The 27,000-nt window shown below is 34.3% G+C and overlaps 1 protein-coding gene across 2 annotated transcripts; it reads left to right on the plus strand.

The window, feature by feature from the left end:
• The first annotated feature begins 449 nt into the window (after positions 1 to 449).
• Positions 450 to 23,286, plus strand: LOC8261787 (protein MOR1). Of its 2 annotated transcripts, XM_048372494.1 has the most exons (54): positions 450 to 824; positions 988 to 1,093; positions 1,173 to 1,296; positions 4,505 to 4,584; positions 4,670 to 4,847; positions 4,937 to 5,001; positions 5,649 to 5,731; positions 5,829 to 5,914; positions 6,000 to 6,113; positions 7,393 to 7,512; positions 7,986 to 8,088; positions 8,461 to 8,597; positions 9,462 to 9,527; positions 9,613 to 9,730; positions 9,825 to 9,865; positions 10,385 to 10,456; positions 10,550 to 10,657; positions 10,764 to 10,869; positions 12,583 to 12,695; positions 12,789 to 12,876; positions 13,059 to 13,159; positions 13,337 to 13,444; positions 13,569 to 13,674; positions 13,764 to 13,843; positions 13,935 to 14,084; positions 14,210 to 14,285; positions 14,433 to 14,557; positions 14,652 to 14,762; positions 14,841 to 14,990; positions 15,359 to 15,433; positions 15,515 to 15,596; positions 15,687 to 15,802; positions 15,881 to 15,982; positions 16,066 to 16,140; positions 16,233 to 16,328; positions 16,415 to 16,516; positions 16,596 to 16,697; positions 16,930 to 17,112; positions 17,258 to 17,369; positions 17,635 to 17,711; positions 17,782 to 17,861; positions 18,612 to 18,674; positions 18,777 to 18,903; positions 19,450 to 19,572; positions 19,680 to 19,757; positions 19,984 to 20,142; positions 20,229 to 20,387; positions 21,048 to 21,145; positions 21,287 to 21,443; positions 21,525 to 21,641; positions 21,769 to 21,864; positions 22,031 to 22,102; positions 22,187 to 22,472; positions 22,575 to 23,286. In XM_048372494.1, the coding sequence occupies exons 1-54, from the start codon at positions 665 to 667 to the stop codon at positions 22,844 to 22,846; spliced, it is 6,084 nt and encodes a 2,027-aa protein (XP_048228451.1). In that variant the 5' UTR covers positions 450 to 664; the 3' UTR covers positions 22,847 to 23,286. The 2 variants fall into 2 exon arrangements, with proteins under 2 accessions (XP_048228451.1, XP_048228452.1); XM_048372495.1 differs by lacking the exons at positions 450 to 824; positions 988 to 1,093; positions 1,173 to 1,296; positions 4,505 to 4,584 and having other exon boundaries at positions 4,710 to 4,847; positions 5,837 to 5,914.
• The last annotated feature ends 3,714 nt before the right edge of the window (positions 23,287 to 27,000 follow it).

Consider the following 27,000-nt stretch of genomic DNA (forward strand, 5'->3'; position numbering starts at 1 on the left):
TTATTATTTTGATATATTATTAAATAATAGCTATTTTAGAAATTTTTTATAAACTAAATTTAAATTCAAAATATATATTTATCAACGATATGTGTTAATATTTAATGACATAATCAATAAAATTAAAAATTTGATACAAGTATAATTAATTATTACGAATTTATTTTTTGAATTTAATAAGTAGTAAATTAAAAAACTTACTTTCTAAAGAAATCTTACCCTAGGTTTAGTTGAGTTTAATTATAGGAACAACAATATTAAAAACTTAATTATTAGTTAACTCAAGAAAAACTTAACTATTAGGTACAAATTTGAAATTTTTTGGCGTATAGACGTTTGATTTAATTTACTTAAAATAAACAAACAACAGAGGAGCGTGCTTTACAAACTAAAATAGAAGGAGTTAACAGATAACATATTTGAAACGTACAACTCAAAATACCCCCTCTCTCTCATTTGTTCCTTTTTTTTTTTAATTTGAGTTTCGAGTGATAAAACACACCCCTCTTTATATCCCTGTTTTGTCATTTCCTCTCTACCTTCCCTTTTCTTCAATCGCCGGCATTCGGCGGAGATTAAGAAAAGATAACAAGCAGGAGAACAGAAAATCTTCATTAAACCGGAGATCGGTAAAAAACTATCTTTAAAATTGTGAGAGAGAAGAATGTCGGAAGAAGAAAAATTATTAAAAGAGGCAAAGAAGTTACCGTGGGAAGATCGGTTATTACATAAGAACTGGAAAGTTAGAAATGAGGCTAACATCGATTTGGCTGCGTTTTGTGATTCTATCACCGATCCTAAGGATCCTCGTCTTCGTGAATTCGGTAAGTCTCGTTTTTGTTTTGTTAGGTTTTTTTTTTTGAAATTTCTTATTTTTTTGTTTTAGTTTGTTAGTTCAGATCTGATTGCTATAGTTGTGCTATCGATCTGTGTGTATGTTAATTTATATTCAAATGCCGAATGTGTGAACTTATATTTGTTTTATAGGTCCATTATTTAGAAAAACAGTTGCGGATTCGAATGCGCCTGTTCAAGAGAAGGCTCTTGATGCGCTGATTGCTTTTTTAAGAGCTGCTGATGCTGATGCTGGAAGGTGAAGAGCTTTTTGGATGTTTTGATTGTTTATTTATTTATTTTTGGAATTTGAACTTGAGAATTGTTAAATTTTATAGGTATGCAAAAGAAGTTTGTGATGCCATTGTGGCGAAATGCCTCACTGGTCGACCAAAGACAGTCGAGAAAGCTCAGGCATCGTTCATGCTTTGGGTGGAGCTAGAGGCTGTTGATGTTTTTCTGGTAGGTGTACTAATGCTCTACACTTGAAGTAATGCAATGCTATTTTTGACGTGCTGCTGATTATTAGTTTTTGCCATTGCGAATACCAACATGTTTTGTTATAGATAACTTCATGGAAAATGCATGCATAAAATTATTAACACATTGGAATCAATTTTGTTTTGAAACTTTCCAAAATGTTCTTACAAGTTGTCTTGGCAATTTAACTTTCTGTTCTCAACTGATATGAGATCCTCAATTTATTTTTCTTAGTTTCAAAGTTTGCTTCTCCATCCAAGTGAAATGCTACCATTAAGGGCTTTCATCAATTATACCATCCAAGGAGGATTTTGTAGAATTATAACATTCGAGGACTTTTGTTAGTGGTGAAGTGGCTATAGGTACTGCAAAGAGAATACACTCGTGGTTGGAACAACTTGATAATTTTTGAAATATAATGTGAAATTACTACCACAATGCAATAGTTAAAAATAAAAGCAACACGACATTTTAAGTATTAGGCGTCATCTTTGCAGAAATATTGAACTGACTTGTGCTACATTGGCTGGTTAAGACTTGTAGAATTCAAACATGAACAACTAAAAAGTATTGGTAGTCATCTTATACGTAACATGTAATTTGGTCTTGTCATGAGCTATATGCAGTCTATATTTGTTTCTAACAGGAGGTTTATGGTTAGTCCTAAGAACAAAATATAGTTCAGATAGTTTAAGGTAGTGTAAAATCACTAGAATAGCTAAAAGCAACTGTATATGTCTATTACATAAATAGCGTAAAGCATATGTTAGTAACATGGCACGTAGCTAGTTTATGTATTTTAACAAAAATGCACCTAAAATCTGGCCCAAGGTGAATTAATTGCTTACCTTGGTCGCATATAGTAACTATCTTTGCATCTACTGAAATACAAGATCTTTCTCTCGACCATTCTCTAAGTTTAACTAGGCACACTATAAGCAGTGCAAGTAACTGCAGAGCTTGGTTCCCATACTCAAACTTATGCTTCATTTTTTTGTCTAATGTCTTAAAGCTGATATCATGAAATATTGTGACCATGGCCTAACCGTTGGTGAATAAGAAATGGTCTGTAAATCTGTTCTATGCAGATGGGATTTTGAAATTATCAGTGTAAACTTCTGTTATGTTTAACTATTATTTAGTTGGGAGCTTTTGTATTGCTTTGATATTTAAATTAAGGCAGCATGAGAGAGTTTCGTGAGGGCTGTCTCTCTTGAGGCTCTATTGAGGTGTCAAAGAAGAAATTAAGCAAGAACACGAGATGCCTGTCCTTATAAGAAATTGGTATGTGATAGGGTTAGCAGGTGGAACATGCACTGTAATTCTAAGGGTAGGAAAGTATTTGGAAGAGTGCGTTTTCTGATCTCATATTTCTATGCACTGTTCTTGGTCAATGATGAAACTGTTACGAGAGATTTAGAAAATGGATTTTTGTGGGATAACACCACTTTCTTTTCAGAAACAAGTCTAGTTTAAGCCTTATCATGTCAATGTAACTAGTGATCTTCAAATGCAGTAAAATGCCTTCTTGGTGTGGGGGAAGGGTTCAAGCACCAGTGTTTGGGTTAGTCGAAAGTGGAGGCCTAGTATATATATACTTTTTGTAATTTCAGTTTAGGCCCTTCTTCGTAAGAGGCTTTGGAGATTTATGATGGAAAAAGAGATAATTTTTCAGAGGGCTGTTGATGCAAAGAATCATTCTATATATGGTTTTGGACCATGAAATGTTGGAGGGAACCTCACAGAGTTTGTCCTTGGAAGTGGACCTAGATTTAACATTGATTATTTCTCTTTGCAACGGCTGGATGTAAGGGGAATTGGGTTTTTTAACATCTTAAATACTGTGGGGAAATGTTCACCTTTATGGATGCTTCAGTACAAATGTTCTTTGTTTGGCATGAATTAGAGTTGCTTTCCCACAGTCATGTGTGCCTGCTTAAAGTGTATTTGCAGATTGGAAGAGTGCTTTTAGCACAATACAATTGGGAAATTATAGTCCTAAAAGTTTTCTTAAGTTGCCCCACTGTACTGTGGTAATATGTGAAGAGGATTTATATTAGGCAGTGGCTTTTTGGAGGCTTTTTGACTTTAATTTTTGTAATGGGACTGTAGACTTGTTAAAAAGAAAACAATTGATTGAAAGTATTTGTCTCCCTAAAAGAAAATTTGAAGGGAAAAGCTCATGACTAGTTGCTTATTAGTTACTTGTTGAATTTGGTTTTGCACCAGATGCTGCCTAGTAGGTAGGGCATTGCTTTGCTTAACTTGACATCTCAGTTGTGTAGTGCTTTTGGTGAATGAATAACTAATAGTTGAAAGGTTTAAATGCTGGTGAAAGGGGGGAGAAACTAATAATTTGTTTGGATTCTCCTCAATATTTTTGGATTAAGTTGGAAAAAAGAAATAGGGTGGCTTCCGAGGAGATGACCCTTATTTAATCCCTCCACTCTCAACTCAAGGATAGGATAGACAGATTGATACTACTTGCTTCTGGCATAGTGGTATCCTTCTATAGATTCTTTTCCATTGGAAAAGAGTTGGCATAGCCTTGGCCTTCTTTGTTTTATTCTCTTTATTTATTTTAAAAAGGAAGAAAAAGCAGCAATATGTAAATATGACATGAATGGGAACTGTATGAGCAGTTTAATAGGTGGCATAAGCTTGGACTTGTATGACAATTCAAATATAAAATTTTGGAACAGTTCATTACTTCAATAGCTAACTTTGTTGAAATTGTTATTTATCACTGATTATACTTTTTTTGGCATGGAATGATGGTTATTCATGGTACAAAAGCCATAGAAAATAAGTATAGGGATGTGAATGAAAATAATGGCACGGAATGTGTTGCAAATTATGGATCATTATAAGCACAGAAGGATTGCTCATACTTTCAGACTCTGAGTCACAATTTATAACTTAGTATTCGGTTTTTCATGTGTCACATGAGTAATAAAGGTTAACTAGGTAGGAAAAAATGGTTTTATTCTGTGTTTGTAAATGTGGCAGGAAGGTTAATGCCTGTGATATGTACCATATGATGCAGTAATTGGTTAGCATCATATACAGAAAGTAAGAAATAGCTTGTTGTTCAGACCTAGTCTGGTTCTGGTTGTATGCTAGCTGGTTGAGTCTGTTATTTTTATTTTATATCATATTTGAGGTCAGTACAACTTTGAGAAAATTGCAGGATGCAATGGAGAAAGCAATTAAGAACAAAGTTGCCAAAGCCGTTGTGCCTGCAATTGATGTCATGTTCCAAGCCTTGAGGTCTGTGTGCTAGATTTCATTTTAATAGAGCATTGTCTTTTATTTGTTTGTCTAAGTGTCCCATTGTCATTTTGTTTGAATTTAGTGAATTTGGAGCCAAGATTGTTCCCCCAAAGAGGATTTTAAAGATGCTTCCAGAATTGTTTGACCATCAGGATCAGAATGTTCGTGCATCCTCCAAAGGACTAACACTGGAGCTTTGTCGTTGGATCGGAAAAGACCCAGTAAAATCAATTTTGTTTGAGAAGATGAGGGATACAATGGTATAGCAAATTACTTCTTATTTTACAACTTATCTATCTTTTCCTGTTGCCTCTACAGTGGTTTTGATTAACTTGTTTTCTGTTTGAAGAAAAAAGAACTGGAGGCTGAGCTTGTTAATGTTACGGGGACAGCTAAGCCATCTCGCAAGATTAGGTGAGTGCTCTAAGATATTTCTGTACTTTTGAAATCTTACTTCCCTTTCTGTAGTAACCATTGGATGTTTAACTATAGTTTCGTGGTTGATGGTGCAGGCATTTTATGTTGCATTATGCCTATTGAAATTTGCATTTTGGCTTTTATTCTCTCGAATATTACCTTTGATTACTTTGATTGTTTCAGTAGAATTAGGATGGACCGTAACTTTCTTCATGCATCTGTAAGCTATGAACCAAGATTCTGTCATCATTTATTTGTTTTGACATGCAACTTTATGCTGTATGTCAGGTGGGAATGCTTTCCCTTTTAAAGTCCTTTGCAGTCTTTTCCATGGACATATTAATTTCATTTTGCATTGTAGTTTTCTTGTTCCTTCTTGTTGGGTTTGACCTATTGCCTCAATTAGTTAGTGATATGTAGTTGATTTACATACCCATTTGAAAAGTATATTACTATTGGTAACTTTAAGTAGGCTAACTATTTTAATTCCCAAGGTTAGCTTGTTGCTCAGTTTTATCTGTTTTAGTTTGAGTGGTGCTCGCATTTTTATTCTTCGGTTCCAAGTATATTATCCTGTTTTACTTTGGCTATGTTCATTGGAAGTTAGTTTTATCATCTTTGCATTATGCATCTATGTTATTTAGATCTGAGCAAGACAAGGAGCCAGAGCCTGAAGCTGTATCAGAAGTTGCAGGTCCTGGCCAGTCAGAAGAAGCTGCAGCTGATGGTATGTGATTAACTTCCTGCCATGCAATATTGCAATTTTAATCTCCCTCGCTCGCTCCTGACTAATATGCCAGTTTTCTGATTTGTTCCATTGTCAGCTCCTCAGGAAATAGATGAGTATGAGCTTGTTGATCCTGTAGACATTTTGACTCCTTTGGAGAAGTCTGGATTTTGGGATGGGGTGGTCGGTGTTATCACTTTCTTTGACACTGTTTTGTTTTGGATGCAATTCTTGTTGCTTTGTATTAATAATGGTGCTTGCCTTTCAGAAAGCGACCAAGTGGTCGGAAAGAAAGGAGGCTGTCGCAGAGCTGACGAAGCTTGCTTCCACAAAAAGGATAGCACCTGGTGATTTCTCAGAAGTTTGTCGGACACTGAAGAAGGTAATTTTAGTCATTTCAGTTTAGACAACTATTTTAATTTTTGCTGCTCCAGTTAAAAGTTGTTGTCTATTGCCATTGGGTAGTGAGGTGTTTTTCCTCTTTTTATTTTTTTATTTTATTTTTGTTTGTTGAAGAGAAACTGGATGGTGATGCTGGTTTGACATTACTATGTTCATTTTTTTAACTTCTTTTCCTTGTATTACATGACTACCACTTATGCTCTACACAGGCAATCTAATGATGACTTTAATCTAATTCTAGTGGAGCTCTATGCCCCTGGATTACTATTCCTAGCCTTGGATCCTATCCTCGCATATATAATTTAGTTGATCTCCATTTATTGTTTAATAACTAGGTTTGGATTGGAAGTAGAGATATTTAATGGAGATTGATTTGTGCTTCTATATATTTTTCCTGGACTTTGCCTTACCATTTGACGTGTAAGGATTGTTTGAAAAACTGATGCTATTTGTTTGTCTGTATGAAATAAGCAAAATAAAAGTATGGATATTGATATCTAATGTTGATATCGGCAATCCAAAAAATCTGAATGAGTTGCCAGGTCCGGTCTAGTCTTGACATGGTGCTGTTATCTCAACATGCGTGCCTTAATTAGGGCTTGAAGCTATTATAGTTTTGGTGCTGTGAAGATTTTGTTGGAAAGGCCTATTTTAATATTCTAATATGTGTTTTTATTTCTACCTTAGTTGTAGTTTTAAGAAAGATGACTGATTTTAGAGTTGACTTGGATGCTATGACGTATATGGATTATGTATATTCACAACTGAAGGACATGATGGAACTATTAACATTTGAAGGACTTATGTGGATCGAAATGATGGAACTATTAACATTTAATGGACTTATTTGGATTATTAACATGAATTGTAACATCTATGTTATATTATAATTCTGAGGTCTAATCCTCCACCTTCTCTTAACTCGATCTTTTTAGTCCTTTTTGTTGAAGGACAAATTTTTGGCATAGATTTGCCAGAGATTGATCATAGTGGTTGCTGTTTATGATGATGGCATATCTTCGGACTCTCGAAATGATCTTTTGGACATCATAGCATGATCATATTTAAGAGTTTTTTTTCCCCTCACTTCTCTTTGTATATCATGGTATCCTGTTGACATTCTGTTTCTCAGAGTCCTATTGCTAGGAATTTTATGCATTTTGTAAAGAAATTGAACTCTTCATTTGTTTATTATCAGATTATTGCTGATGCAGTTTGTTAGTAATATGCTGAAAAGTTCCATTTTCCTTTTCCTGCAGCTTATAACAGATGTGAATATTGCTGTCGCAGTTGAAGCCATCCAAGCTATTGGCAATCTTGCGAGAGGTTTAAGAACTCATTTTTCTGCGAGTTCTCGGTTCTTATTGCCAGTTTTGCTTGTAAGTAGAATGTACTTTAAAATGATGCATGAGAGAGAGAGAGAGAGAGAGAGAGAGAGAGAGAGAGAAATGACAGTAAGTTGTATCTTTTACATGGTTCAAATGACTGAATTTTGTTATATGTTTATCAATGTGCATTTCTGCATTCTAATAGTGTTATTTTCTGTTTTTCCTTGGGAATACTATGTATTGTCGGTTTGAGGAATATATTGGGAATCTTCTGCTTTTCTTGTACTTATAGCTGTAATCAAGGATCAAATTAGAATTTTATGGAATCATGGTCGGAAACATGGGCAAATACGGAAATAAGGCTAAAAAGAAAAGAGAAAGAGAAGGATATGCATGCACAAGTTATGATATATGTGTTGTCAATGCATAAATGCAGAACATGCTTGCATGTATATCTGTGCTACTTTAAGTATAATATACTGCTTATCTAATATGGGTTTTTCTTTATTTTATTTTATTTAAAGGAAAAATTGAAAGAGAAAAAACCTGCTCTTACTGAGTCACTTGCACAAACTCTTCAAGCATTGCACAAGTCTGGCTGCTTAAGTCTTGTGGACATTGTTGAAGGTAATTGTCATTTTCTTTTAAATATTTTACTCTTCATGTTAATCTGTTTTGCACATAAGAAATCTCCATCTTTTCTCCGTCTGTTTTTATTGTCCTTCTTTATTGTGTATGCGCTTCTACCACTTGAGGTCACTCCACATTTCACTGTTGTATTTTGGTTGGTTGACTTCCGCAAAAGCCACTTCCATCTTCCCTGCTGGCGATGAATTTTATTTTGATTCCTTTCTTTTCCATTTACAGCTAGTTCTGAGATATTATTGATTTCTGCTCTTGTTTTGTGTACATGTAGATTTATGATGCAAAATGCATTGTACTTTAAAGTTGTAGTCTGGGTGGAATATTTGATCTTGAATGTTGCACTGTTTATTGCAGATGTTAAGACAGCTGTAAAAAACAAAGTTCCTCTTGTCCGCTCGTTAACTTTGAACTGGGTAACATTTTGTATTGAAACAAGTAACAAGGCCGTTATTTTGAAGGTGCATAAGGATTATGTCCCTATCTGTATGGAGGTAGTGCATTCTTCCCATATGGCCTCATTGATATATTGTTTCTCTGGTCTGAGTAAATTGACATTAGTTCTGTTATTTCTTTGTGATTGGTTCTGTTGCTGCCCTTGATTTATGTGCTGCGCTTAGTCTTAATCAACATGTTGGTTTTGTCACCCTCAGTTTGTTAACTGCATTATATAACTTAAAGGTGAAGAAATATATAGTGCTTGCACTATTCTCTAAATCATGGCGTGCAGGGTGAGCTTTGGTGGCATAAATAGAATGTGTTAATTGGTCATTCTGCTTGTGATTCGGTGGGCTATAATGTTCTTATGCATGTGTTTGTCCTAATTATGCCTCTTAAAATAAGTTCTGTCTATTCAAACTCTCCATTAGTTCTTCCTTTGGTTGTCAAATGGTTTTACTTGTATCCTATTTAAAAACTTTATACGTCATTGTTATTAAGGAAAATACAACAGAAAACAGGTTAACCATGTAAAATTGGAAGTTATTTCGATGACTTTTGTGGAAGTCTAACTCTGCTTGTTTATCCACAAAGTGTGGCCACCATTTTATAATAGCTTAGGGAGGGAACTCTTATCCATTGAAGGTCCTACTGTTCATCCTCCTCCAGAATCTGAAAAATAGATATTAAATTCAACGCATTTTTTCATTTTATATAGGAGTTTTTGTCCTTCCAATCTTACAATTTATTATCAGTCAATTTTGCAGCCACTAAGAACTTATTTTCCTAGCTCTTTGAAGTTTGAATTGTATAGATATATTGTTGTGCAAATGTATATTTGCTTAACTACTGCAACTATTACATCATGTTCTATATTCTTCACGGAGCTGATTGACATAAATAAATTGGATCCGCTGTAGAGCCTTAATGATGGGACTCCTGACGTGAGGGATTCAGCATTTTCTGCTTTGGCAGCAATTGCTAAGGTAGCACTTCATTTTGCCTTAGATAGTTATAGTGCATCAAATTAAGTTACTGCTGTTTTAATTTGCATATCACTTTCTTTGTTAGTCGGTTGGCATGAGGCCTTTGGAGAGGTCATTGGAGAAACTTGATGATGTTAGAAGAAAGAAGTTGTCTGAAATGATAGGGGGTTCAGGAGGGAATGCGTCAGGTGGCACAAGCTCAGGTTTGTTAATATTTCCAATATGCACCTTGTGATGACTGATCAGAATTCTCACTTTGATGTACTTATCTTTGTCCCTTATGTTATGATGCACCAGCTACAGTTCAAGCTGTTAGTGGGAGCGTGTCTTCTACAGAGGTGGGTTTGTGCTTACTTTCTAACTAACAATTTTTGCTCCTGATTTGGCAGTTGAATTATCTTTGTTATCCATTAAATGTTATTGAATTACATAATAACTTGGAAAATCTTATAACATATGTGCCTTCAGAAAGTCTGCTTTTCTTGCCTCTATTTCAACATGTGTAGCACTATTTTGGCAATAGTTGCCTCTTAACTGAGGTGGTTTGATATTATGAGTGATGAGACTTTTATCCTTTTCCTATATCTTTCTGTCCAAATTTTTGTTTTGTTATCCTGTTGAGCTTTCTGCATGGAGGGTTTATTATTCCCTAAATTCTACTTCACGCTCCTGAAATTTAAAATTTCAAAAATCAGAATTTAGTTGATGGCCAGTGAGAATGAGAATGTTGGAGCATGTCATTAAGTGTTGGCTTTATACTGTTCCTTGCTTTTGTTGCATTCTTAAGATTTGTGTTTTAGCTGCATTTAAATGATCATAGATTTTATTTGTATTTTTGTTGGATGTATATTTTGCAGGCATCAGAAGGATCATTTGTTAGAAGGTCAGCAGCAAGCATGCTTTCTGGGAAGAAGCCCCTTCCGGCAGCTGTAAGTGTTCTTTCCTTTACTCTTGATTGGTCTGGAATATTCTACCATTTGAGATTGTTACATGTTCCTCTTTATTGTACTGTTTCTTATCAGCCTGCTAACAAAAAAGGAGGACCTACTAAATCAGGCACCAACAAGAAAGGAGATGGGGCTGGGAGGACTGAAACTTCAAAAGCAATTGAACCACCTGAAGATGTTGAGGTTAAATACAATACTGATCGCATGTTGTTCATGTATATTGTCATTTGTACCAGGAGCTTCTTGATTATCAACATATTTACCGCCTTGTTTGTTTGGCTATTTGCAGCCAGCAGAAATGAGTCTTGAAGAGATTGAAAGTAGATTAGGCTCTCTTATACAAGCAGAAACTGTTTCTCAACTAAAAAGCACTGTGTGGAAAGAGAGGCTTGAAGGTAGGCCCCTATCTTTCTTCTAACTAGCAACTTGCTGATAGTATAAGAAATCTAATAATGTTTTTCTTTGAATCTTGAAACGGTCACGTACTTTCCCTTTGATATAGTCTGAACATTTCATGTAGTTATTTCCTCTCAAACTCAAAGGTGAAGGTTGCTAGTTTTTATTCTTTCTGATGACATTTGTGGTTTGTGCAAGTGAGACGTGAACCACAAATGTACAGATCTCTTGTTTTAATTTCAGAATTATATTGAAATGTGTTATTTGTAGGATGCAGACTAGTGTTGTAGATTGGTATTCTAATGTTTTGAGTGTGCCCCTCACTAACTTAAAATTAATGATTCTGGTCTTCTTTTATCATGCACTTGTGTGCATTTTGATATTACTTACGAGGCTGAAAGATGGTTTTCCCTAAAAGGTTTATGTATCTGTAAATTGCCTTTGGCCTTTTTGCATCTTGTAGCTGAACACCTCTTATTTATGTGGTGCTAAGCGTATTTGGTTAGTACCTTTATATGCAAATTGCTATATTTAACTTTCAGTGGTTCCTCAAATTACATAGATAAGAATTGATTGTTACTCCCTCCTGATGGAAAATCAAAATTGCTTTATATGAGATGATAAATTTGCTTTGAATAATTATAGTCATTTGTATGTCGGGACATTGATCATTTACAATGATGATTTGTGTGCAAGAACTATATGCATCTGAAGGTAAGTGCAAATGAATATAAATACTATAAGGACGTAAGGATTTGAACCCTGGTTTTCAGTTTGTAATCTTGGGAAGTGCAACTTACTGTTTGCAAGCTAGAGGTCTCACTGCTGAGTGTGTTTTGGTTCTCTAGGTTTTCTCAAGTTGTGGCTTTAATATCATTCATGAAAATGATTAATTACTTTTGCCCTCGGTTTTATCTTTTTAAGAATATTTGTGCGCACAATTGCTTATGAGTCAAGCCTGATTTGCACTGTCGATTAGAGAAAGATTTTAAAAAACGTAGTGTCATGAATCTATAATTTTGAAGATAGCATCATGCAACCATAATTCTGAACTCAGCATTATGTTTTGGGAGATGATATGAGGGAGAGGCTTGCGCCTTTGTGATTTCAAGGTTACAGGTCCAGAAAATGGAAACATCTTTGAAATTTTAGTGGAGGCTTTATACATTGAACCCTTTCTGGAACTATTGTGGGGTAGATTTAACCTTCTTTCATCTTAGATAGACTTGTTGATGGGCCTAGGGACCCTCCTTCAGTGGCCTTCAAAATTTTTGGGCTTGCACATGTTTGTTTCGCTTGCGCTAGATCTTTGCTGACCAAAAATTAGCTGGGCTTGGGAATGCATTTTCTTAAGGCCCTACTAAGCTTGGCATTCCTGAAAGATATAAATTTTAAAAATATATTTATTTTCTTTTTTGTTACTGGTGCAAAAATATTCAATTTTTCATGCTAAATTAACCCTCTTACTATCGACAGTTTCTTGTCATGAGAATGACTCTATCAATGTCATTTATTATTTTCATGTAAAAAAGTGAATGAATTAAGTCTGGGTTTGATTTTTTCACGGTTTCACTATATTGCCATAGAAGTAATTACCTATTTTATAGGTTAGCTTTCTAGTTTGAATTTAGTTTAATTTTCCAAACAATGGAATAGTGGTTACTACTGTAGTTACAATCATTTATGTATTTGTATTCTTGGGTATTTTGCAGCTATATCCTCCTTGAAACAACAAGTTGAAGGACTTCAGGGCCTCGATCAGTCTGTGGAGATTTTGATTCGTTTACTTTGTGCAATTCCTGGTTGGAATGAGAAAAATGTTCAGGTTTTTGAAGTTTTGATGTTTCTATATGAACGTGTTGTCAGTCTGTTCATCTTTAACAGTGTTTAATGCCCATAAATTTGAATAAAAATGCAGGTTCAGCAACAAATGATAGAAGTTATTACTTACCTAGCTTCAACTGCAACGAAATTTCCAAAGAAATGTGTGGTGCTTTGCCTTCCGGGTGAGTGAGATTTTGGATGTTTATTCTGTAATTTTGAATCATCACTAGAGCTAGAGTTTATAAAGATTTGTATCTTCGGTATTCACTTATTAGTTCAATTTGAATTTTCCCGTGCTTCTTAGACTGGAGATCTTTTTCGTCTTGGCTTTAGCTTAATGGGATTTCTCATTCGTATTTGACAGGTACTAGTGAACGGGTAGCGGATATTAAAACCCGAGCTCATGCCATGAAGTGCCTTACCACTTTCTGTGAGGCTGTAGGTCCAGGATTTATTTTTGAGAGAGTAAGTATACATGCAGCTTTTCGTACATTTGTCTGTTTGGCTAGAGCTAGGTGCATGCCTCAAACATCTGCTTTTTGAGCCTGTACATGGTGCATTGACTTAAGCTGATGCTGGAAATTCTCTATTTGCATTTTCTTACTTGGTCTTTGTTAATATGTAAGGTCTCTTTTGTTGTAGCTTTACAAGATCATGAAAGAGCACAAGAATCCTAAGGTTCTTAGTGAGGGAACATTATGGATGGTTACAGCAGTCGAGGATTTTGGTGTTTCACTTCTGAAGCTTAAGGTTTTTCCAGCTCTTCCTTAAATGTGTTTCCATTTCTTCGTTTGTGCCTATAATTTTGCACAATATGTTGCTTTTTTCGGGCCAATAACTTGTGTTAAGTGATTCATGAATTGCTGTTTTACAGGATTTAATTGATTTCTGTAAAGATATTGGGTTGCAGTCAAGTGTGGCTGCAAGCAGAAATGCCACCATTAAGCTTCTAGGTGCTTTGCATAAATATGTTGGTCCAGGTGAGTGGTCATTTTATCTGGAACTTTCTTCCTTCCTCATATTCATATTACTTATAATTTTTATTTACCTTTCATTTTTCTTCCTGCAGATATTAAAGGGTTTCTTTCTGATGTTAAACCTGCATTGCTTAGTGCACTTGATGCTGAGTATGACAAAAATCCTTTTGAGGTAATGCAAGCTAATTATCATATTTATTTTTTACATCTATTTTTTAAATTTTGGTATATTTTATTTATCACATTTGTATCTGCCTTTTCAGGGTGCTTCTGCTGCTCCAAAGAAAACAGTTAGGGCTTCAGAATCAATGAGTTCTGTTTCTGCTGGTGGGTTGGACAGTCTGCCACGCGAAGATGTTAGCGGAAAAGTAACACCTACTCTGCTGAAGAGCATGGAAAGTCCTGATTGGAAGGTCAGCTATCAGCATGTGAAGCAAGGCTTTAACCATTGTGTTTTTGCTGTTGATCTGCGTATTGTGATTGATGTGTGAAACTCAATTTACAATATCATTTTCTCTATTATTTCTCCATATCGCAGGTTCGTTTGGAGTCAATTGAAGCTGTAAATAAAATTATTGAAGAGGCTAATAAACGCATTCAGCCAACTGGAACTGGTGTGGCTTCTTTTTTAAGTTTTATTATTACTTTAGATTTTATTCCAAAGTGTTTGGGAATTGTAGATCTGTAAATAAAGACATAAAAGCTATTTTGTCATGATGACCTTTTCCTTTGTTTATTGCCAACTCTGGTTTGATTATCAGGTGAGTTGTTCGGTGCTCTGAGAGGACGTTTGTATGACAGCAATAAAAATTTAGTCATGGCAACTTTGACCACCATTGGCGGTGTTGCATCTGCTATGGGACCAGCCGTTGAGAAGTCAAGCAAGGTTTATTATAGACCTATTATAAGCAATTTTTGAACTTTGTTTTTTATCTGTTTTCCTGTAGAAAGCTGAAACTCTGGATTTTTTTTCCTTGCAGGGCATTCTCGCAGATATTTTGAAGTGTCTTGGTGACAATAAGAAACATATGAGAGAGTGTGCTTTGACTACTATAGATTCTTGGTTAGCTGCTGTTCATCTAGATAAAATGGTATCTCATTGCCCTATCTTAATTTTGAATGAATTTATTATCTTGGTGCAAGTTCTAATGACTATTTCCTTGTTTTAGATCCCGTATATTGCAACAGCGTTGATTGATGCTAAGCTTGGTGCTGAAGGGCGTAAGGATCTATTTGATTGGTTGTCAAGGCAACTTTCTGGATTAAGTGATTTTTCTGATGCTGTACATCTGTTGAAACCAGCTGGCTCTGCTATGACGGTAACTTTTGTTTAGTTATTGTTTAAAATTTTCTAACCCAATTAATTTGAGATTGAAACATAATCTAGTTGTCCTGGACTTTTCTGAGTTAGACATGCTTGGGCTTAGGCAACAGTTGTGCTCATATATGGGGTGTGTTGGGAAATCCTTGTGTTCTACCCCATTATTTTTATTGAGTTTTGAGCTCTAATGCAACAGTAAGAGGTTGCATTAAATTTAACGGGAAGGGTTCTAACTGCCATTGTGTACATCTGATACTTATCACAGCCTGTAATGCAGCAAGCTTATGCATGCACTAGGACAACCTTTTTCTAATATTTTTCAGACTCAATTATCATCACTTTTAACTTGCTCTGATATTCTTTTAGGACAAATCATCAGATGTTCGAAAAGCGGCTGAAGCTTGCATCACGGAGGTCTTGAGGGTTTCTGGTCAAGAAACAGTATGTATACTACAATCATTTCCCATTCTTTTGAGATAATTTGAAATATGAACCTTTCCTGTATTTACACTGGCTTTGCAGGTTGAGAAGAATTTAAAAGATCTTCATGGACCAGCCTTAGCTCTAGTTCTTGAAAGAGTGAAACCTTATGGTGCATTTCAAGGTGTGGTCTTAGTAACTGGGATGACTCTTTTATGTTTATCTGTGCGTTTCCTCCAGTCCATAATTCTTTTGTTAAATTTACTCTTATCAGAATCATTCGACTCTGCTAAAACAATTTCCATGGGGCCAACATCCAAAACAAATGCAAAGGTTGGAAAATCTGCTACCAATGGTGTTCCAAAGCATGCAAATAGAATCACGTCTTCGGTGTGTATCTTCAATTAGATTTATATATTTTCTGAAACTTACTGAGGAAACTAATCACAATTTTCGTGACTTCATCAGAGAGCCATACCAACAAAAGGCTCAAGGTCAGAGCCGATGATGTCTGTCCAGGATAGAGCTGTTCAGTCTCAAGCTCTGTTGAATGTTAAAGACTCCAACAAGGTATTTTCTGTATAAGAGACTGAAACTTTCACTAGAAGTAAAATAGATTGGTTGACAACTGCATTTCCACATCGTATTCTCAGGAGGATAGGGAGAGAATGGTAGTCCGCAGGTTTAAGTTTGAAGAGTTACGGATAGAACAGATTCAAGATCTTGAGGTTTGTGTTTCCAAGTGTGCTTGCATTAATTTTTTATGGATTTTTTTTTTTTACCTTGTCCTGATAGTTTCTATAATATGCCTTGTTTGCAGAATGATATGATGAAATATTTCAGAGAGGATTTACACAGGCGGCTCTTAAGTGCAGATTTTAAAAAACAAGTTGATGGGCTTGAGATGCTACAGAAGGTGCTCAGCAGTTTTCTTGGCTACTGAAACCTTTTTATTGACGTTTTGATGACTTTTCATGTTTGAATTTGTTTTCTTCCCTACAGGCGCTTCCATCCATTGCCAAGGAACTGATTGAAGTTCTGGATATTCTTCTGAGGTGGTTCGTTTTGCAGTTTTGTAAATCCAACACAACTTGTCTGTTGAAGGTATTGCATCATTCGTTGCTACTGTTTATGAATTTGACACTTTATAAGATGAGAATATCTGTCCCTGTGGAATATACAGGTACTGGAATTTCTTCCTGAACTTTTTGACATGCTGCGGGATGAAGCCTACACATTGACTGAATCAGAAGCAGCTATTTTTCTTCCGTGCTTGATAGAAAAGGTTCTTTGTTAAACTTGCTGGCTTGAATTTTGATTCACATGTGAATATCAAATTATTACTGTTTGCCACAAGTTCATGCAAGATGTTTTAGATTTAGCTTGTATCTTTCATTTTTTGAGTTTTGCAAAGGATAGCAGAGTTATTAAACTGCACCTCCGTTTGCTGTTTGTCTATGCTGATGTGAATATTCTTTTTCAATTATCAATTCACTAGTTTGTTTACTTTGCTTCAGTTGGGGCATAATATTGAGAAAGTACGAGAAAAAATGCGTGAGCTTACTAAACAGATTGTCCATGCATATTCTGCATCAAAAACTTTTCCATATATTTTGGAGGGCTTGCGCTCTAAAAACAACCGTACACGAATAGAGTCTGCGGATCTTGTTGGATTCTTGATCGATCATCATGTCGCCGAGGTGCCATTTTGGGGCTTTCCTCCCCCTCTTTTAGTTACCCCAACCACAGCTTTCTCTTTCTCTCTCTTTTTAAATCTTTTCTCCTTGCTTACTTCATACTGAGCTTCCACTTAAATATATCCGTGTACTCTGTTTTTTCCTACAGATTAGTGGACAACTAAAATCCCTGCAAATTGTTGCAAGCTTGACAGCAGAGCGGGATGGTGAAACTAGGAAAGCTGCTTTAAACACACTTGCTACTGGCTACAAGATTCTTGGTATGTGATAATGGTGGTGAGCTGTTTGTGGGGCTGCTAATTTTTATTTTTTGGGCATCATGTTATCTGTATGTGTTTTTAATTGTTTGTGCATGATTTTCTGTAAGCTGCACAATTTTGCTTGCTTGAACTTGAGTTATGTATTGTTGATATTTGTTAATGTTCCATAAGTAATGTCCCCTTTACTCTTTGGAGATGATCTTCAAATTGTTTGTTTCTTAGCAATTTGTCTTAGCTTTCATTGAGTACTTCTTTTTCTTACCAGGTGAGGACATTTGGCGATATGTTGGAAAGCTTACAGATGCTCAGAAAAGCATGTTAGATGATAGATTTAAGTGGAAGGTCAGTATGAAGTTCTGCTATGTTACTTCTCTGTTTATATGCATTGAGCATAACAATCCTTTATTGGCAGGTACGAGAGATGGAAAAGAGAAAGGAAGGGCGGCCAGGTGACTCTAGAGCTGCTTTGAGACGCTCTGTCAGGGAAAATGGGTGTGTAATTTCTTGTGCTACTTGCTTTGGATTTTATTTTGAAGAACAAACTCGTGCTATTTTTGTCTTTCCACTGTATGTTTAATATTTCATGGTTGCTTAGATCATACTTGTAAATGGATGGTTTGCCTGGAACATTCTTAATATATTAGGTGTCATCTCAATTATCAGAAAATAAATTTATACTGGTCATTGTCAATGGATTAGGAGAATTGGTTAATATCTTGAGCTATTCTATACTTGGGGCATAAAGTATCATGCAAATTCCATTCATTTTTAAAATGTCACTAAGATTTCGGAACCCTGTAATATTGACATAGTAACACTTATATTAGGACATCTTGAGCCTTCTGTATTATATGACAGAACTTCTTTTGCTTCATTCAAATTTCTTTCCTTGGTATGAATGAGGCATCCTGTTCTCCCTGCATTATTTTGGTGTGACAGTGACATTGGACTCCAATGATTGGAGTACCATAGGGTCCATATCTGCTACTTATACAGTTGTATCCAAGCCAATCTAAACTGCTAGTTATTGTTATTGGTTTTAAAGCTAGATAGGCTTTTATAGTTTGTCCTTGTTCCTTATTTTGTATATATCCTGTGTATAAGAGGCAGTACCTTTCTCTAGGCGTGGGCAGGTTATGTGTTAAGATTACTTCATTACAGATGAACAAAAGATGTTTATACTGCCAATATATTTGTGAATTTATGCTTCTCAATACTAAGTTCTTCCTCTATGCCTATCAGGTTTGATTTAGCAGAACAAAGTGGGGAAGTATCACAATCTGTTTCTGGCCCAACATTTTTGAGGTATCATTGATTGTATAAGTTTTAAGTTGATAAGATACGCTTGCATACTTATAAATTTTGTTCGCTATTCTTCAAATTACCTATACTGCTACTCATGCCCAGGAAAAACTATAGTCCACATGAGCTTCACATGGATAGACAGATAATGCCTCATGCAGTGACTAGTGTCAGTGGGCCCACTGATTGGAATGAAGCTTTAGATATCATTTCCTTTGGTTCCCCAGAGCAGGTTTTTATTTTTTCTAATTTTGACCCTTTCTAGTTTTTAGTGAATCTACAGTTTTGGTCTGTTGTCCTTAAATGACATTAATTTTCCTGGTTATATGCATCTAAAGTTGGTGGTCAGAAACTGACAAGTGAGACGAGAACGATTTTCCTAGATATTGGAGAAGTTGAGGATTCTATGTTTGTTTTCCAAACTGCTCTGAATTTGATAATGACTCAACCTGTATTTGGCTTCATTATTTGGTGTGCATGTTTATAGCCTCATGCTTTTCTATATGCGTTTACTAGTGTCTAGAAGGTATAATCAAGTTAATATGATCTTAAATTTACATATCTATCAGCAATATTTTTATCCAGAGCATTTCTTTTTTCTCGCACCACTTTAACATAGCACTACATCTTTTAATTCTTTATAAGCCTTAAAACTCTCCTTGTGTTGTCTCATTTTTTGTTTTTTCTTGGGTGGAGGGGGCCATGTTATTTTCTCTTTTATTTGTGTATTACTTTTATGCATTGAGGTTCTTAATCATATAGAATTTCCACTTTGCAGTCGGTTGAAGGAATGAAAGTTGTGTGCCATGAGTTGGCACAGGCCACTGGGGATCCAGAAGGCAGTGCTATGGATGAGCTCGTGAAAGATGCTGATAGACTTGTTTCGTGCTTGGCGAGCAAGGCAAGGACTCTTTTTTTATTGATAAATTCTCCTTGATTTTCATTACTGACCTGTTCTTTCTGGCATTAGCATGTCTTCACCAATCCTCATGTTTCTCCAACGAACAGGTAGCCAAGACTTTTGACTTCAGCTTGACTGGAGCTTCATCAAGATCCTGCAAATACGTCCTTAACACACTCATGCAGGTGCTTGACTGCCTTAACATGTTGCCTTGTGCTTTTTCTGTTTTTTCTTCCCTGAATATTAGTGGATCTCCATAGTTGTTTTTGTAGAAAGAGAGTGGAGAGCAGGTGATCCTTGAGAAGGGTGATTTGTAATTACTCCAGAGAATTGATATCTCCTCTTGCTCATTTCTTATTGTGAATTGCTGGAATTTTTGTTTCACCAAGTAATTAATTGGCTTTGCTGCAGACATTTCAAAATAAGAGACTTGCTCATGCTGTCAAAGAGAGCACTCTTGATAGTCTAATAACAGAGCTTCTACTCTGGCTATTGGATGAAAGGGTTCCCCATATGGATGATGGTAGCCAACTGCTAAAAGCATTAAATGTCTTAATGCTTAAGATTCTGGTGATGGTTTTATATGAGATGCTTCTGTTTTCTTTTAAAATTATCATGTGTTTTACACTATTGTTAACAGGCGGTTGTACGTACAGGATAATGCTGATAGAACTTCGTCCTTTGTTGTCCTGATTAATCTCCTACGTCCAGTGGATCCTTCAAGATGGCCTTCATCTGCATCAAGTGAGACATTTGCTATTAGAAATCAGAAGTTCTCTGATCTTGTTGTCAAATGCCTAATAAAACTCACAAAGGTAATATTAATTGCTTCTTTCTTCCTTGTCTACTTAGTTTTAGGACTTCGTCGATTAATCAAGCAAAATTCAAACTTGTAGCACAAATAAAAAAGTTTGTGCTTATTCAAATGGTCTAAGAACTATGTTTTAATCTGATTTGAGTGAAGTGGTCTGGTTGATTGAAAGAGGGATATGTATTACCATCCATGGCAAGTCTAGTGGTGGACTGTATAAGTTGAGGATTTCGTTGATTGTCCAGGAACTGGTTATGCGGGCTCTTTTTTGTCTATAGGGAAGTGATTATTATGCTGACAACATAGTAAGCTGGGACATACATGCCCTAGTGGCCAGTAAATTCAGGAAACTCATCATGAGTTACTTGTGTTCATGCCAATTGATGTTGCATCTGTATCCTGTAGTTGTCTTTAAGTTTCCAGTTTACTTGAACTTAAACAATGATGGGCACTAGATGTTGGTTCTTGTTACCACTGTGATTTGACTATGGAAGGATATTTCAACCTGACTCAATACTCTTTAATGTCTATCTGTTGTTTGCAACCCTTAAAATATTAGGCATCCCGGCTTATCTCTACTGGATGGAAAAGTCGTGTCAATTTTTATTTTTTTTTGTCATTCTTTACTTGTGTCAGATATCATGTATGAATTTTGATGGTGCAGGTTCTTCAAAGCACTATATATGACGTTGATCTTGACCGCATCCTTCAAAGCATCCATATATATCTGCAGGAATTGGGGATGGAAGAAATTAGAAGAAGGTATAATGATCTGTGTGGCTCGCTTTCTCCACTTGTAAATGCATTAATCTAATCCATCTTTCTTTGTTGACCTGCTTTCTTCTGGTCTTTCCTTGACCCAAGTGAATTGCCTGTTACATTTATTTGCTTTTCTGTGTTAAGAGCTGGCGCGGATGACAAGCCATTGCGCATGGTGAAAACTGTTCTACATGAACTTGTTAAGCTTCGTGGAGCTGCAATAAAGGGCCACCTTTCTATGGTTCCTATAGACATGAAACCTCAGCCAATTATTCTTGCCTACATCGATCTTAATCTTGAGGTAATGAGTTAGCCTATGCAATTTCCTGCAGTTGCTGTATTTTGGCTGTCAATTACGCTGCTTATTTCCAATGGTTTGCAGACTTTAGCTGCCGCAAGAATGTTGACCTCAACAGGGCCTGTGGGCCAAACTCACTGGGGTGATTCTACAGCCAACAATCCATCATCTGCCACACATTCTGCTGATGCCCAGTTGAAGGTATTTTTTGGTAGTTTCATCTCTTAAGACAGTCTAGTCATCGTTGATCAAATGATTCTGTTCATGACATCTGTTTGTTTTTGTTTCCCGTGTCAATAATTTTCATTGCATTTTATACTACATACAGCAAGAGCTCGCTGCCATATTTAAAAAAATTGGTGACAAGCAAACATGTACAATTGGCCTATATGAACTATATCGCATCACACAGCTATACCCCAAGGTAAGTAGTTGATTTTGCGATTTTGGTGGACTTGCTACTGTTTATGTTAGGTAGAGATTGTTAGCGGCTTGCAATGAGAAGCGCTTTGTGCTTTCTCAACTTTTGCAGATGTTTGGATTATATTTTTTATTTTAATTTTTAATTTTTTATAATTTTAAAATTATAGGTTGATATATTTGCTCAGCTCCAAAATGCTAGTGAGGCTTTCCGCACTTATATTAGAGATGGTTTGGCACAGGTTAGTGTTGGGCTAATGTCTTTCTTTTTTTTTTTTATATTGAAGAACATATTCACTTAAATGTGCATTTTGCCTTACTTGCAGATGGAGAAAAATGCCGCTGCTGGCAGGACACCTTCTAGTTTGCCGATGTCAACCCCTCCACCATCTGCTCTTACTGCATCCTCCCCAGAATATGCACCTCTTTCTCCTGTTCATACAAACTCCATAAATGATGCAAAATCAATGAACACGAAATCCGAGCCAGCAAACTTTCATCTACCTCCTGCTTATTCTGAAGACAACAGAACTGTTAACACCATTACTTCAAGAGGTCTCATATCAGAGAATTCTTTGGCAGACCAAAGAAATGAGAAATTTTTAAGTGGAGGTAATGATAGTAGTACTGATTTTGCCTTTTGCTTTTTTTTTTTTTTTTCTTTTCCTTGTGTTTTGCATTAAACCTGAGAAGCGATTGTTTGGAAAAATGCAGTAACAACAGGAACATTAGATGCTATTAGAGAAAGGATGAAGAGTATGCAGTTAGCTGCTGCGGCTGGGAATCCAGATTCGGGAAATAGGCCATTAACAATTGTGAACGATAATTTGAGCAATGGACTCTCTGGTCAGGTTCCTCGTGCACCAGACTCTGTTGGTTTTGAAAATCCTGTACAGGGAGGGGTTCTTCCTATGGATGAGAAGGCATTATCCGGTCTCCAGGCGCGGATGGAGAGACTAAAAAGTGGTGCTATTGATTCTCTGTAGATTAAAACTGGAGGTAGCGCCATATACTCGGCATCTTTTATTAGGAGCATCTTGTATGATCCTGATCATGTAAATGGAGCGCAAATTACATTGTGATCAAAATGAGTTTAGTGTCGATACAGATATCATCTACAACCATCATTCTACACTGGAATGAGTTCCAGTTCCAGGCTCATTTTCCTCCTCTGATGTGAAATGAGTCCTGAAGAAACTTGCACTATCTAGCGATGTGCCAAATGATTCAGTGTGCTAGATTGCTTGTAGGCTTTTGTATATTATAGGCTGTTTTTGGCAGATGTGCAATTCCTTTTTAAGTTAATACAACTGTAAACAGATGTCAGGAGATTTGTTGTATACAAATGGGGGATTCGTGCATAAAAATGTTAAATGCTGTATCTCAGTATTCGCATCGAATCCAATTTTGCACAAGTTGTCAATGATCTTTGTGTACTTTCTTAATATGTTCAGAAAGTAATGCTTTTCCATTCTCGAGTCTGGAAATTTAGATTCGGCATTAGGTTAGAGTGGGATGATCCTGGTATTAATTTCCAGGAAAGAATAAGAATAAAGTTGAAACCCTGCCAAATTTCTAGCAAGCGTGTCAAATTTGGTTCGGTCTCTAGTTGCAGAAAGCCTTGCTATTTAGAGAAGCCCTCGTTTTGGCAATCATATGTGGTGTTGAAAAAGATCATTTTGTGGTCGGAATTACAGCAAGCCACTATCATGTTGGAAAGGGAACTCAATTCTCGGTCTTTTCGGGAAGTTGAAGCTGCTGTTGATAGCATATGGTTCCTGGCATCAAGAATGGTCCGTCTCAGTTCTGTAATAATCCTGATAAGCTTCTCTGTTGTTTCCAATTGTAATCCTGCTCTGGTGCATAGGAGGAGACCAAGGTCGGTTTTGAATGCAATTGGAATTTTCTGGACGGTGCAATTGGTTATGAAGATGGATAAAACTACGGCCTGGCAACCATGCATGGGTTTTGTTTAATTTATTTAACTGGCATATTAAGAATTTCCTATACAAAGAAAAATATAGATATATATTTATTTTTAATTATTACTTTAAAGAAAAATTTCTACTCTATTTTTCATTAACTAACATAAATATCAACACATAATTAATTTTCACTTTTTGAATTAATTATAAAAATATTTTTAAGTTCTAATATCAACATATTTTAGGTTTAAATTTCAAAAATTATAAATGAGCTTGTAAAATATATTAAAACACTTATTAAGAATATTTTAATAAAAGAATAGTTAAAAATAATAATATAATTTTCAGAAAGAATAAATTAAAAATAACTTGTCTAAAATTGGGGGAAGACAAGATTTTAATGAGAAATGTGAATAATGTTGAGTGCACTTTGATGCTTTTGTGATGGACAATAATTATGCCCCACACCAATCCATAATCAACGCAAATGAAAACAGGCTCCTCATTTAATGCTTTTGCTTCCTTTCATTGCCTACCCATTCCATTTATTGCCTCATTTTTTTTCAAAAGAAGTTTTTTCCCAGTCAAATTAAACGCCAAAGGTAACCCTCTTAAAACGACATCTCATATTAAATGAAACCGACTCTACGTGGCACTTAAGTTTAAGAAACATTTATTGCATTTTGGGGTTGTCCATTTCTTTTCCCATATATTTTCTTTTTAAATTTCAAACTACTTTATTTTGAGAGGACAAAATAAAAATAGAAACAAAGTAGTAATAAATAATGGATGTGGACAATGGCTTATTAAATGCAGGAGTGACTTGGCTACGACGTCCTGATATCAGCTTTGCAACGAAGACATACAGTTTGATAGAGACAGGTAAAAACTGACAGCAATTTAGAAATTCCACGTAATTTATTTATAAGATTTTGCAATTATTTATTGTATTTTTAATTAGTAATAATAATTTAAATATTACTACTATGAGTACCTACAATTTTAGGGAACCGTGAGTTCCTACATTTTAGGTTTCTTTGAATATTCTCAATTTCTTGTCATGTGCACGGCTAGTTGGTTCTTTGAATATTACAATTACTTTTTTTTAGGTAAAGTCTAAAAAAAGGAAATTTAATGGAAGCATAGCTATGGGCAAATGATACTTTTTGCGTTGTGGGTTTACAACAAGGTTTAGGAAAAAGAAAAATGCACGTGTCACTTTTTTTCATTATTTTAAATAAAAAAATTCGAACTAAAGAATATAAAAGAAATAGTTTAGTTAATTGCAAAAATTGATTGAATAATATTTTTTGGTTAAGCAAAAAATTTGATAAAAAATATTAAGGTAATTGATTTTTCAATCAATTGGCGGAAATTTTGAATTTATTTTTAAATTATATAAATAAATTAATTGAATAGAATTTCAAAAAAATCAGCGACCATAATTCTTGGATAGGGGTATTATTTTATAAACCATTTTAGTCATTAAATGAAATAAAGTCGTTTGAAATAAAAAAGAATCTAAAATATCATACTGGAAAAGTAAAATTGAGCGATTGGTCCTTAAAGGTAACATCTTTAATTACAAAAGTTATAATAACACTTGGTAATATGGTTGGTGAAATGTTCAAAGTTTGGTATCAATTAAAATAAGTGAATTTAATTATAAGAACGAAAAGATAAAATCTGATTCAATCTATTTAAATATGTATAAAATTTAGGAAGGATTATATTACGTAGTATTTTTTTTTTAATGTAAAATGAGACATGTGGTTATAAATAGTGACAAAAATATATTTTACCATTAAAAAGTTTTAATTGCCAAGAATTTAGCTATTTTTATAACAATCATCATTATATTTCTCATATTTGATAATATGGATTTAGAACTAAACTTTATTGTTTCACTGTTAAATCGATATCATCGAACTAATGATTTTTTAAAAATAATTTAGTAGTCAAATATTAAAATTAGAAGTTATTAAACTCGAAACTCACATTATCAAACACATACAATATGGTAATGGTGGCCAATCGGTATAAATGTGTTTGGATTCTTACAAATCAAAACTTTTTAACGGTGAGATACTTTTTTCGTTATAATTTATAATCACATGAATATTTTTTTTTAAAAGATCTAATTATAAGTCAAATAATGAATTTTACACTATTTAATAATTTTATTCAATTATTTTTAAATTTTAAAATAAATATATATATTTTAATTTATTTTTAAAAATATTTCTTTATAACAATTTTTAAAATTTTATAATAGAAAAATGATGTGGCAAGTCAATTTTACTTATTAACATAAAAATATCAGTGAGTCAATAAAAAATTTATTACATTTAGATGTAAAATATATAATTGAGCACGCATATGTGAAATTTTTAATGATCATATTATTAAGTCTGATAAATTATTTTTACAGATTTATAATTGTTATTTTTAGTAAACATAATTGACTTCACACGTCATTTCTTTTATTTTTAGATTTTAAAACTCGAAAGGTGTTTTTGAAAATAAATTAAAAGAATAAGTATTTATTTTAAAATTTTAAAATAATTAAATAAAATTATTAAAAATATAAAATATAAAATATAATTTATAATTAAATTTTTTAAAAAGACTATAAATTAAAAATTATCAAATAATAAAATTATAATACATTTTTATGTGATCATTCTTTTATAGAATCATAAATTAATTTTTATTTATGGTTTAGGTGGAGAAAATTAAAATAAAAACAAAGCAATGAATTTGGATGTTGACGTGGCTTTTATTAATAGAAGGGCTGGGGCTGTCAGCGTTGGAATGAAAATAGGCTCACGGGGGTGTACGGTAACATTTCGGCTTTTATTGCCCATTTGTCATTTTTCTTCTTTTATGGATCAATTGTTTAGGATTGAGACCCGCACATAATATAGATATTGTTTAAAATTTTAGAATATATATTAATTAATTTTAATATTATATTTTTTAACAGTTTTATCTAATTATTTTAAAATTTTAGAATAAATAATTTCTATTTTTAACTTATTTTTAAAAATATTTATTAATAACAATTTAAATTTTATAATAAATAACATGATAAATTAATTTTGCTTACTAATATAAAAATTATTAAATTAATAAAAAATTTATTATTATTTAAATATAAAATATGTACAAAAATGTACATATATAATTTTTTAATAGTCATATTATTAAGTCTA

The sequence above is a fragment of the Ricinus communis genome, chromosome 4 (assembly GCF_019578655.1).
Source record: "Ricinus communis isolate WT05 ecotype wild-type chromosome 4, ASM1957865v1, whole genome shotgun sequence".
NCBI classification, from domain to species: domain Eukaryota; kingdom Viridiplantae; phylum Streptophyta; class Magnoliopsida; order Malpighiales; family Euphorbiaceae; genus Ricinus; species Ricinus communis.